The sequence below is a fragment of the Crocodylus porosus genome, unplaced genomic scaffold, assembly GCF_001723895.1.
Source record: "Crocodylus porosus isolate Cpor-Errol unplaced genomic scaffold, CroPor_comp1, whole genome shotgun sequence".
Taxonomy (NCBI): domain Eukaryota; kingdom Metazoa; phylum Chordata; order Crocodylia; family Crocodylidae; genus Crocodylus; species Crocodylus porosus.
The window spans coordinates 16,915,282-16,929,105 of NW_017728950.1; the positions used below are offsets into that span (position 1 = coordinate 16,915,282).

Here is a 13,824-nt window from a genome sequence, read left to right on the forward strand (position 1 = left end):
GGCAGCGCCGAGCCCGCACAAAGGCGGAGCCCGCTCGGCCCCGCGCGCACAAAGACTGGTCTCCACGTCGGGGGACCTGCCCTCCGCGCCCGCGGCTCCGCGCACATCTGGATTGCGGCGCGCGGGGGAGCAGGGCTTGGGGGTGCGGGTCAGCCCCAGCCCCGGCCGCCGCCGCCGCCGCCTCAGCCGCTTTGGAGATCAGCAACTTCAGGAGCTTCCAGACCGTCTCCGTGGCGCTCTGACGCTTCCTCCCGGGGGGAAAGGCGGCGCTGCGGGGGAGAGCGGAGCCCTGCGGACACGCCACGCCGCGCTCGGCCGCAGCAGGACGGGGCTGAGGCGCCCCCGGACTCCGGCCAGCCCCGCGCCGCGCTCGGCCATAAGGAATAACCGGACACTGCAACTTCCGAGGGATTGCTCTTCTTTCCTTTTCTGGTTTTGCTGCTCTTGGTTGTTGGCGGCGGGCTGGAGCGTGCGATCCGGGCAGTCGGTCCCTGCAGCTTCCCCCTAAGCACACGCGCACGCACACGCACACGCGCACGCACAAAAGTGCTGTCAGGGAGTTCATATCTGATCTGAAAGCTCCTGCCTCCAGCTGCAGACCGCTCCGATGGAAATACACTGTAAGCACGACCCGTTTGCAGCAATGCATAGTAAGTAGGCTGCTAGTTCAACTTCTCTGAAATTTGCGAGCCCTCCAGCCACGCTGCCCTGTCCAGAGCACAAAGCGTCCCGAGCGCTGGAGGGCTGGGGGAGCGGAGGTGCCTCCGAGCCGCGGCAGCACTTGACCTGCTCTGGGCAGGAAGCAGAAGAGGGCGGAGGGTGGAAAACAGAGGCAGCAGCAGCAGTAGCAGCCGCCGCAGCGATTCCGCTGTTTCCCTTTGAATCTCCGAGATCCGCTTCTGCCTCGTTTCTTAGGACGCTTGTTTTTATCTGCCCTCCGCGCTCCAGGCCGAAGTGGCCATTGCAGAATAATAGCGTGTGTCAGGTCTCCTGCTAGAAAAGCCAGCCACTTCCATAGGGCGCAGGTCAGAGCGTTTTTCAAACACCCCGGGCTTTCTTTTCCTTTTTTTGTAGTAAAACTCAAGGTGAAAACTCAAGAGACGATCTCCTCCCATTCCATTAGATTATTTCCCCCATCACATTGAGCATTGCATGCTGAAAGGTAGCCCAAAACAGCCCGATCCACCATACATGGTTTTTTGTTGGTGATGGTGAGGGGGGAGGGAAGTCTTCTTTACCCCTCCTTGAATTTTTAAATGTTTGAAAAGTTGGGATTCGCCCCAGTGGACTTTATCATTTCTTAGTTATTAATGTGCATATATATTTTAAGACAAATTTCATAGGAAAAAAATCAGGGTTGGAAATATTAGAAGCATCTATTTTCGTGTGGCTCATTCCCTCCCTAGAGGAAAAGATTAATGTGGAAATATTTCTAAATCAAATCTCTTTGTGGGGGGGCGGGAGGGGAGGAGAGGGCACAATATTTCAAGGCTCAAGGAAAAGTTTGTTCTGCAGCATTATTGCTATATTTAACGGTATTGACTTAGCTTAAATAGGCTCAGCAGTTACAAATGATGAACTGAGTCTGAGATCATAATTTTCTTCTAAAGAACTGCAAAAGATTTAATTTTTGCAACATTCAAGCCACAGGAATGTGCAGCAGAGTGCCAGTGTTAGAACTAGCTGTTTAAGTTAGTAGATTGTGTGTAATGTGTTTGCTTGAGATTTGTTGTGCTTGAGAGGCTTGGGAAGATTTATCCATTAACACAGTGTTATGTGAAATGACATCTTCTCTCATGGTGAGTTAAACGCTGGATTAGATCTAGAGATTTCAAGGAAATATAAGGTAGAACTAATCACATTTCCCTTATGCAGCACAGCCTTTTAGCCAAGACAGATTTGTTTTCAAAATAAAGGAAGTGCTTGCTGGTTCGCTCTATCTATCTATCTATCTATCTATCTATCTATCTATCTATCTATCTATCTATCTATCTATCTATCTATCTATCGTATAGTTTTAGGGAAAAAAACACACACAACAGATGATAATAGACAGACAGACCGCCAACTCCCTGGAAGCTATATAAGATGCACTTACCTATAAAAAATAGTATTAGGACAAAACATCACCAAGATTATTCCCCCCCTCTCCTCTGCTAAATTGGCCTAGGTGCTTAGAATGCTTTAAAAAATTTTTTTTAAAAAAAGAAAACAGAAAATGGAAAAATATTTTGATTAAAAAAATCAAAATATTGTTTTAAAATCCACGTTTTCAGTGATGTGCACACGGAGCTGTTCAGTTCGCTTTGAAAAAACCCCCAAAAAACCGGACCCCAAGATTTCTCCTGGAGTTAGCTGCCTTTGTGCTAATTTGACTGGAGCTCATATGTGAGGAAACCACCAAGGGACCGAGCTGCTTCCTCCATTAACCTAAATAATGACAAATCAATATCTTCTGCCGGAATTTTAGAAGGGAAAATGGAGGCAGAAAATAACAAACTGATTGTCATACTTTTTGCCAGTATTTTCTTCTTCTAAAAAGACTTAAAGGAACTGACTCCCACGGAAGAGATTCGGGGGTTAGATTGTCCTTGTATATGTGTAGCCACTCTGTCTCTCCCACGAAGCACATTTTACTTAGTGAAGCGCCTTGAAATAGCGGCAGCACCAGCAGCAGCAACCTATCTATCATTCTTCTGGAGGAAGGCGATCAAACTTCTCCCTCTTGTGCTCAGGCAGCAAATCTTACTTCCTCAGCCAGGCACAGTTTTGGCTCAAATGGAGATCTAGCCTTCAGCAGCCAGCCGGTGCAGCATCCGTGTGTGAGGACAGCGCGGACGAACCTGTGTTTGCAGCTCAGTGCTCCCCAGCTTGAGAGCAGAAAGGCGCCCAGCAGTAGCTGAATTCCCTGGGCATATAAAAGAGCCCGGAAATGCCTCAGGCGGGCTATGCCGCGACATATTCCTGGATACTGAGCAGAAGGCTGAGTCTTTGTAACGCCCGAGCTTTTTCCTGCCCCGAGAATAACAAACACAAATGATTTCTTCACTGTCGGTAGAGGGGAAAACTGGAGACCTGCAGCCAGAAGCCTCTGTGCCCAGCATCCTCCCAGTATAGTTGCATTGTGCAGGGAAATCAGATCTTTACAGGTGGGAACAGATGCATACGTGTGTGAATATCTATCTATCTATCTATCTATCTATCTATCTATCTATCTATCTATCTATCTATCTATCTGTCTTCATCACCATCTGGAAGCATGCCCACGTATATTTCTATTTGTGGTATGGACGCGTGTAGAGGCTAGTCATTTAGTAGATCGGTTTTTAATTGCATGTGCGTTAGTTAAAATACTTAATCAGTAGACAGAATGGATTAGGAATTCACTTAAGCGATTTTTCTCTCTCTGGAGTAGCTTCCTAAGGGAAGATCTTTATTATTTGTGGTGGCTCTTCTTACACTTAAAACACCCCGCAGGTTAAGAGCATGTTCCCCACCTGCTTTTAAGCCCCCTTCCCCCACCCCATCTGTTATTTTCTCATGATAAAGGTTGCGAAGGCTCAACTTTTCCTCCTGCATTGCCCTTTGCTTTACCAGCAGGTTTGTAAACACTGGGCTGTGTGGAGGACTGGAGTGCAGAGAGTTTATGCGAAGGCATTTCCCCTAATAAATAACTCGTCCGATCTGCACGTGCCAGGACGTCCAGAAGAGCCAGGTTTGCTGAGGCTTCCTAATCTCCCCGGCGCTGAAATTAGCCTTCAAACATAAATGATAATCAGAAGCCAATATACTTCCTTGTCTCCTATTGGACGTTTGCATTTTTGGAAGGCTGAGAAAGGACCCGATCGCTGCAACAGGAAAGGGGAGAGTGGCACCCATCGTGTGTGTGTGTGTGTGTGTGTGTGTGTGTGTGTGTGTTTGGAGGCGGGGGAGGGGGGAGATGAAAAATAAACTCCACTATGTGCTGACTCAGCTGCTTCCCTTAACACGGGGTAACCTTTGCAGCTGAAATCCACCTAAGCAGCAAGCTGAGCAGGGGAGCCTCCGAGGGTCTGCCTTTCTGGGGCTGGGCAGGCCTGGAAGGGGAGACGCAGACTTCCCAAGTAAACCCAATGCAGTTGTTAAAAGACAGCTAGGACCCATGCACCCGGCTGTCTGTTTGCACGTCTCGTATTTTTCTAAATGGGATGAACGAGTAGAAAACGCTGTGCAGAGGGTTGCTCCTCGCTATTGCCAACCTTGGCTTTGCCTTCCGCCGCAGGATTTTCAGCCAGCCCTTAGGACCCATTTAAACTGCTGCTTTTACTGTTTACAAAGGACAGCCCTGGTTTTATTTTTGACAGTAGTATTTCTAATAAACCGTCTCCCTCTCTTTTTAAAAATAAAAATAAAACTTTCTTTAATAGCCCTTGTTACAAAAAGGGAATGCTGTGTTGTGAATCAGCAACCCGTTCCTTCACGGCTGATCTGGAGGGCAGGGCTGCTGGTCTGAATACTTCCAACAGCTTCTGCAATATGCGTGCCTATTCGTGGACACGAATGCACATGCAGCTTCCCCCCCCCCACAAATGCACGCATACGTGTATGGCCCACACACGCACGTTGGCATGTATGCATGCTTTGCGTCTCCACATAATACCATATTACATAGACAGAAGGATACTCATGCCATATGTGCCTTGTGTGCACCCAGGTATTGCACACATATGTTTATATCCCATCTACATATGCTTCTCATTGAAGAAAATATCTGTTCAGAGCGTGTGCAGTGCGTGTATGAACACCTGCCACGCGCGCACACACACATAGACAACTCAAGCAGGCCGGGATCTTGCAAATGCATCTTACCTTCTTCCTGCCTCAGAGCCCTGGTAAAGTTTCCCTAGCTCTAGGCACTAGAGAGTTGTGCACTCTATAAACTTGCTCGGAAACTTGGACGCTTTGCTTGGCATGGTGCACCCCCTCCCCGCTACCCAGCCGCGTGGACGGAGTGAGTGTCTCTGGCTCCCTCTGCCCGGCACAAGGGCCGGACGTGGCCTTGCCAGCCCCGTGCAGCCTGTGTCCGTGCATTTCCTAGAAGGCACCTCGCAGATCATCGGGTCCAGCCCCCGATCGGGTCGTGGCAGATCATCGGGACCCCGCAGACCACCGGGTCCAAGCCCCCATGTGCTCGCGGGGCGGTGGGTAGAGACAGTCCGAGTTTTGCACAGCCGGGTGTTTGCATGGAGAGCGGCCACCCGCCCCTCGCGGGCACAGACCCCGAGCAAGTGAGGGCAGCTCCGCGCCCCCTTCTCGCCCCTTCTCCCTTCCAGGCAGAAGCCGCGCAGCGCCGCGAAACCCTCCTGCCCCGTCGGCGGGGCGCTTCCTGGGGCCGTGCCCGCGCCCCCCCACGCCCGGGAGCCCCGCCAAGGGCCCGGCGGTGCCCTTGAGCCCCGGCAGCAGTGGGTACGACCGGCCCGGCCCGGCTCCCTCCCCGCGGCCGCCGGGGCTGCCTCCCGGGCTCCTTGCGGGGGATCCGCGGATGCAGCCTCCCCCGCGTGCCCTGGGGGTGGGGGTCACTGCAGGGAAGCGCCCGCAGGAGCCGAGCCCGGCGGGGCAGGGCAGGGCAGGGCAGGGCAGGGCAGGGGCGCAGGTAGGAGCCCGGCCCCGGCAGCAGTGGCCCTCCGGCTCGGCCGCGCCAGGGTCACTCCGGGCTCCTTTGTTTCATTTCCCTCCTGGCTTTCGGGCACCGCGGGAGAGCTGCGGCCGCGCTGGGTCTCGGCTTTGTGGGCAGCTTTCCAGGCTCCCCCCAGCCCCACTCGTGCACGGTGGAGGCAAGGACGTTTCCAGCCTCCCTGCCTTCGCCACCCGAGCTGCTTCTCCAGGGCAGCTCCAGGGCTCTGTAGTGTTTGCAGTCGTGGCTTGGTCTCAGTCCTTGGCGAAAGACCCCCAGGGCTCCTTTATTTCCACGTTAGGCAGTGATACCTGTCTATGCTCCCCAGCGTTACAAACAACAAGGGTGTCCCCCCGCTCCCACCCCGGGGCCTTAAAAGAATTTCAGCTTCAGACCAGCTAGGATTCATCTGCCAATGTTGGGCTGCCTTCATTTGGCAAATGCAGCAAAAAGTGCCCCTTGATATGGCCCAAATCAACTTCGTTTTATGTAGCAGAAACACCTTGAACTTGAAGCTTCCTCTCAGCACTCTTCTGCTGGGGAAAAAAAATAGAGTCACTTTGAAAACTGAAAAGGAACTTCAGTGAGAGTCTGCTCTTCCCACGCTTAAAATGGTTTAGCAATCAAATATTTTATGTGGGCTCCTTATGTGACCTGACAGTTTTAGAAGGGGTTTACAAAGTTTGACAGCTATCTGTCACTGGATTGAAATAAAAATAGGTTTACATAATTGGTTTGGTTTTGTGGGGGGTTGTTTCCCCCCCCCCCCCCACTGAGGCTTCTGATTTATTTTGTTTAGTTCAAGTCCTCTATACATGGAGAGATTTTCCTTGTTATTTTTGTTCCCATGTTGGCAAGGATGCTGGCTACTGCTACTGCTTGTTTTCAATTCCACCACTCTATAATATAAGTAGTTTGGATGATTAACAGCTTGAGGGTTAATTATATTTTCTCACTGACTACATGGGATTATTACATGTTCATTGGTTCTACACAGTTTAGCTACTATTCATCTAACTGGTTCCCATTTCACACCAGATATATGGTTCACCTTGCTAAAGGTGAACAGTGCAAATCTGCTAGAAAAGGAATAATATATTGGGCTCGGCTAAGCGTTCACATTTCATTTGTGGGATCATAATATCTGGAGAGGCTGCTGTAAATTATAACAGCAAAAATTATTCCTTTCTTTTTCTCTTGATTAAATTAGGCATTAAGCAGTCATTTGGAAAAAAATAAAAGGTATTTAAATTCAGGTTAGAGCATTTTTCTTATTAAATAAAACCAAATTTATAAGGAAAATTGTCCCAGCCTTATTTTTCATCAGTGTCCCTTTTCTAGCCAGAATAAAAGTCACCTCTTTGTCATGCAGTTGCATAGTCTCCCCAGGCAGTTCTTGCTCATGTAGAGTCTTCCCTTGGTTTCAGTAGGAATATTCTCAGATTACTGCAGATTTGGGCCTAAAACGTGATTGGGAAAGGATTTCGCAAACCAGGGGGCCTGATTCGGATGTCACTTAGATTTGGATGGGTTCCATTTGTAGTCTGAGGAATTACAGCAGCATGAAAATGCTGTGCAAACAGAATCAGGCCTCAGCTTTGTTGATCCTTCCTTTTTCAACAGCAAGCAGTAATCATCAGTCTGAAAATGTTTAAATTGTTCTTGAGGGGTGAAGGAGTTTATTGGTGAAAGAGGGTTCTGTGGCTGAGCAGGGTTGCAGTCGAAAAGTTCCTTCCAAATATCACAAAGATGAATTTTCCCCCCCCCCCCCCGCTTGTGTTTTTTTTTTTCCCATGTGTTTCAGGACATGGAGGAGTGAATCAGTTAGGGGGTGTTTTTGTGAATGGTCGTCCACTTCCTGATGTTGTGCGCCAGAGGATCGTGGAACTTGCCCATCAAGGTGTCAGACCGTGTGACATTTCGAGGCAACTACGGGTCAGCCATGGTTGTGTCAGCAAAATTCTTGGCAGGTAAAGGGAGAACAACAAATCATTTTGTGTCTGTAAAGAAAAATATCAAGCACTGTCCCTTAATCAAAGTCTATAAAATATGACAGCAGTCAAATGAAGATGGGAGAATTTTTATCAAATGGCTCAGAATGACAAGAGTTTACTTAGAACTGGCTGGTTGCAATTTTACATGTCTACTGTGGGAAACACAAGTGGTTATTTATGTACTTAGCTCACTCAACATTTCTTGGGAGTAATTCTAAAGAAGTGAAGTGGAGGATATCACATGTGGTATGTATCCTGCACCTGCCTGTATTAAACAAATAGATAAATTTGTGGATCATTTGTAGTAAAATGAAAAACCCAGAAGTTATGACTCATTCGATGAAACTACTCCTTTTGTTTTTTAAGGAATATTTATTCTTGCATATAATATTACTACCTAAATGGCCAAGGACAGTTGTCAGTCGGCATGTTCATTTACATTTTCTCTTTCTGAATTTGGTCCCAGTAATTTCATTTGAAGGCTTGTTTTATTTTTGTAATAAAATGTATTCCTAATTGGAGCATGGACTACACTAAATAATTTTTCCCTCTCTTAATTCTTATACTCCGAAAGGTACCAGTTATTCAGATGGAAGATGCTCAAAAGCAGCATAGCAATATAATACATTAAAAAATTTCTGTCCCTTTAGAATATTGTTATTAACTTGATTTAATTTTGAGAAAAACATCATACCTTTTTTAATAGCTTGTAAACAAGTATGAATTTTTTTTGTAATTATGATTGATTTTAAATCCTCCAGAGTGGTAGATATGTTATACACTTTGAACTTCCAGGCTGGCAAATTCATTTTTAATTGCCTTCTATTTTCTTTTCTTTATCTCTTAGAAAAGTTTTTAAAGTGTTTACCAAGAATTAACAATTACATTCATTGTTGTCATCCCACTGGTATTAGCCGTATTTTGACGTTCACTTCCTGCACCAGTTTTAACTGAGCTTTTTTTATTGGTCATACAGAGAGAGGAAACATTTATCTGGCAGGGCACAATCTCACCCTAAATTAATTGCAGTAGCAATCTCATAGTGACAAACGTAGTACTCAGAGAGAAAAAAAATTGGCAAAATTATACATCTTCTCAAAAAATTCAGCCATCTTTCCCTTTTTTCATGAAACCCCATTCTTTATGGTCATCTATATTTGAATTCTTCTACACAGTCCTATTCAGTGGACTGCTAGAAAGACTGAGGAGACAGTCTGAAGGTACATGGAAGATCTCTGAATACTAGCAGGTCTGCTTCTTCTCCCACAAGCATTAATTTTATATACATGTAGATCCAATAGAAATTCAGTGAAGAGATTCCTGAATTTACATGGGTATGTATGTGGAAAGACACTAACTACTTTTTTTCTTAGAGAGAAAGAGAGAGAGCGAGCGAGCTTTTTCATGTATTTTATTTTCTGCCTATCAAAGGCTACTTCATTCTGTTTGATCTTTGAATCTTCTCTGAGTGCAGGTCCTTAAACCTAGTGTGAATGGAAATAGTCCTAACTGTGGTACCTCAGCATTCTGGCATCTTTTCTATTAGTACCAGTGTAAAGCTAATAAACAGGCAACTCATTTACCTACTAGTGAAATGTCCAGCAGTTTTAGTGTTTCAGTTTTGAATAGATTTGTCATTAGATATATTTGCATTATGGAGCTAAGAGTGCAGCTCTGGAGCTTTGTTATTTAAGTTGTCAACAATAAATTGGAATTTCATAGCTCATTATTTTCATAACTAATAATTACAGTGGGTAAAATGTCACTGTAATTGGAGCTGCGTGTGGGAAAAAAATGAACACACATTAAATCATTTCATTTTGAATTTTGGAATTGAAATTGATGAATCCATGGGCTTTTTTTATAGAACCTTAGCAAAAATAAAGACCATTGGAAGAGATGAATATGAGCATTTGGAGTAAAAACCTGGACTGTTGCAGAACAAAAACAAATCTTTGCAGATAGCTCACAAAACCCTGCAACAGAGATGCCCGCCCTTCACCCATATGAGGACCGCACCGGCAGGTTTTCAGGGAGCTCAAGGACTATCTCTAATTTGCATAAAATCAAACAGATTGCAGCCACACTCATCTTTAACATGGAGTTGAGGCCAGAATGCTCAGATCAAGAAGGAGCATTGCATTCTGGGACCTGTAGTCTCCATGGACCTCATCCCAGGTCAAACATAGTGGCACTCAGGTGTGGAGGGCACACAGTTGAATTCTGCCAGCTTGCAGTTTGGATGGTGGCTTTACAGGGAAATGAAGATTAAATTACTATGATGGTGATTCTGTTAGGTCCTCATCTTGCACCCTTCAAAATCAATGGGAATCTTGCTGTTGATTTCTGTTGATTTCAAATCAGGCACATAGGCAGACTTTTAAAGGCAGTTACATGATACACTGCTCACCATTGCAATATGCAGTGGACTCATTTGACTGTGAGTCTTGTAAATAAATGCCTAAGTAATTTTTGAAAATATGCTGAAGTCAGATGGGCCTTGCAATGTGGAGTGGAGCACCATCTAAACGTTTTTTAAATTTGAGGCCTTAACCTTCAAGCCTAAGTCCTCCAGAAGGCAGTGTCATTAACCACCACCAGCAGCTTTGGTAATGCAGGGTTCTGGTAGTCTCTGCAGTCCAAAATGCATCACCAAAGTGATCTGTCAGTGGCATATTTTCCTGCTGCGTAGATTTTCCAGAGCTGGAAAGAACAATAAAGAAAGATCAACAACCAGCAATCAAAACACACACAAACACACACAAACATGGGGAGGGAGCAAGGGGGCCATAGGTGGACAAAGAAATACCAATATAGTTGATTTCTGATTTGCCCCATGAAAACTGTGAACAGTTACCTGTACAGCACCAAGTATATCAGAGCCTGGTTCTGTAGCATTTATTCACGAGGGATCACATAGGAGAGCTTACAGGGTCAGGGTGAATTGTAATTTTTTCGTAAGCATGGTTTTGTTAGGTTTGTTGTACAATCGTGTCCTTGCCATTAGTTTCTTATGCACTCAAGAACATGGTCCAGGAAAGGAGCAAAGTTTTACTTCCTACTCATAGATTCATTAGGCTTAGCCCAGGGTAAGCAAAAGGGTTAACCCACTGCAGATGCTTATCACCTTCCATTACTAGTATTTCTCCAGTGAGTCCATAGACAGAAGTGGAACAGACCATTTGTTCCAAGATCTTGTGAAAACAGGCACAAACATCATCATGTCACTCCCAAGAAAGGGATTTTAGGAGAGCAAAGCACTGCAGTAAGATAAAAATCCTGTAACAGTTGAAATGTGATGAATGTGGCTGTCCTGGGGATGAAGCCTGACTTTGGTGTCCATGTCCAGCATACCCTAGAGAGGTTTGTGGGGATGGGTTTTTTTGTTTCTTGCATGCAGCATGGAGGCCAAATTGGTGCCGTGAAGACACATTCATTGCACAGGTTTATGTAGTTAGCTGGTGGTTTCTTATAAAGTATAGGGTTTATCATGGTCAGCACACAGATTTAGGTTAGGAGAGGTAATGCAGCTGTCAGGATCTCTGTTCCAAATGTAGGTGAAATCAGCAGGCATGCTGGTTGTAGAACTTTGCAAGAGGAGGTCTGATGGGGAAGCAAGTACTAGCTCCTTTTGTGGTTAGTGCAGAGTTTATGTTTATCTCTTAGAAAATTTACCATGTGCACGGCACCACTGAACAAACAGGGCTATGCCATAATTCATACAACGCCCTTGATGCTTGGTACTCATAGAGGTTTTGGGGAAGATCTTTAGCTGAATTTCTTCCCTGCCCTTGATGGACAGGACAGCTGTTTTTAGCAATATTTTCAAGCTTTTGTTTATTAAAAAATATTTTTAAAAAAGGTTAAGCCAGACCTTCAGCTGGAATGGATTCTTTTCTCTCCATTGAAGGCAGTTTGAGTTACACCAGTGGAAAAGCCACTAAACAGCCCAAGCCTACCACTCCTGGTGATGAATTTTTTAATTACATGAGTAATCACACACACTGACATCAATACAGCTACTACTGTGAGTAAGGATTGTGCATGTGTAAGAAGGTTATGGGATCAGGTTGTATCATTTAGAGTGACTTCCCCCACAGTGTCCTGTTCTCCTGAGAAAAGCCTTACATGAAAATATTTGTTTCCCATAAAAAATTGGCAATTGAAACCATAACTCCCATAAAACAGACTCCCACAAAATGTCACACTGGCATATCTACTTGGAATGTGCTCTGCAAATACTTCTCATGGTAGTAACGTACCTGGCCTTCATTTGGCTGTAAAAAGATGCCAAGCCATTTACATTAATGAAGGTGAATTTCCCTAGAAACAGTAATTTACTACAAAAGATTTCACTGCAAAAACAGTCTTCAGTGTGATTTGTTTCTATTATTGCCACTGTGTCTGATTAATAACACATATTTCCAGTTAATTTCAGGTCCCAGCATGCCCTTTAATCTTGCATTGTTTCTATTGCCTTGCTATTATGGGAAAAATATATATTCTATACTGGGGCCCAATTCCAATTACTATAAGTTAATCTGTTAGGTGATAAAGTGCTACACAGCCAGGATGTGTGAGTAAAAATGCAGATTTATCTCAGAATTTACTGGAGATCTATTACACTACAGTTGGGCATTCTCTAAATCTCATAGCTTGTTTCTTGCCAGTTCTTGATAACTTATGCTCTGCTTTGGATTCTGTGCCAGGTACTATGAAACCGGGAGTATTAAGCCTGGAGTGATTGGAGGATCAAAACCAAAGGTCGCCACACCCAAAGTTGTCGAAAAAATCGCAGAGTATAAACGCCAAAATCCCACCATGTTTGCCTGGGAGATCAGGGATAGACTTCTAGCCGAGCGAGTGTGTGACAACGACACCGTGCCCAGCGTCAGTTCGATTAACAGGTAGAGATTTGGACAGCGCCAGAAAGGTGCTGTCGTAGTTCAACTGTATGCCATCTCCTTCTTGGTACATGAAACTGTTTTCTTATGGTCCTTTTCAAGCCACCTAGTATGTGGATGGATGATTTTGGTGACCAGCAAAGCCAGAGGCTGAGTACAGCTGTGAGCACAGGGTACATTGTGAGCAGTTGCTATCACCAAGCGGGTTTCACCAGGCAGCTTTCTTCTCCACTCCTCCACTTCAGCTCGGTTGCTGTTCAAGTCCCATGCTTGTTTGAACCGAGAAAGTTTAAAGTGTTGGGTTTAGCTTTTGCAGGGATTTTATGAAATGAACATTCCTTGGGGTTAAAGTGGAGGCTACCAGTGCTTTAGGCTCCTGTTGATCTAAAGATAGGTTTGAACCAGATTCGTAAGGGGCAATGATGGGAATGAGTGTGGCCTGGTGGATAGAGGAGGGGCCTTGAGGCATTGTTCTGGGTTTGCGTCCTAGCTCTGTCCCTGGCTCCGTGACACCAAGGCCAGATTCATAGAAATGGCTCATGAGTCAGGCTGGTGGAACCTGATTTTGTAATATTTGTAAGCCTCTGTTGCCCACCTGAAAAATAAGTATAGTAAAAGTCCCCACCCAGAGGGATATTTTGAGCCTGAGTTAATTTTGTAAAGTGTTTGAGGAATTTCATTTGCTGGGTGCTGCTCTAGGGCCTGATCTTTTGCTACAAAAGTCTTATTATTGATTTTCCAAGGCATAAGATTGGGCCCTGTCAGAGGCACAACATTATGTTATTTTTTTAGTTCACCTCTGAATTCCATCTTAGCCAAGTTATTTAAAGAACCAACATTCAGTCCCTTGATGGATGAGATACAAGTTCATACCAGAGATAAAAACATGTCACAACAGCTTTGGTAAACACCTAATGAAATGTTATTTTATGTCTCCAAGTCTCAAAAACCAGTAACAAGTATTTAACATAATTGATGCAAAGCCATTAGACATTCTCTTGTATGCTACTTGGTGCAGAACATCCCTCCATTTTCTGTCAGCAGTATTCTGTACAGAGACCTTTTCAGAGACTAGAGTATGAGGTATCACAGTAAAATCCTTTTACATTAAAAAACGGCTACAAAGGCTGTGTGGTGCCACAAGCCCTTTCTTTGTATGGTTTTAAAATTCAAGATGTTTTTCCTGCAATTTCATCCAAATCCTCTGAACATAGCTTACTGAACTGCACAGAAGGTCATGTAGTGAATAGGTGAAGTATTACTTTCTGTGTGC

General features: G+C 45.0%; 1 protein-coding gene across 1 annotated transcript in view; it reads left to right on the forward strand.

Moving 5' to 3' along the window:
• Positions 1 to 13,824, forward strand: part of PAX5 (paired box 5) — a 266,844-nt gene that overhangs the window by 7,453 nt on the left and 245,567 nt on the right. The window contains exons 2-3 of the mRNA XM_019555429.1: positions 7,458 to 7,623; positions 12,357 to 12,554. Of these exons, the coding sequence (XP_019410974.1) occupies positions 7,458 to 7,623; positions 12,357 to 12,554 (364 nt within the window). The remainder of the gene's footprint in view (positions 1 to 7,457; positions 7,624 to 12,356; positions 12,555 to 13,824) is intronic.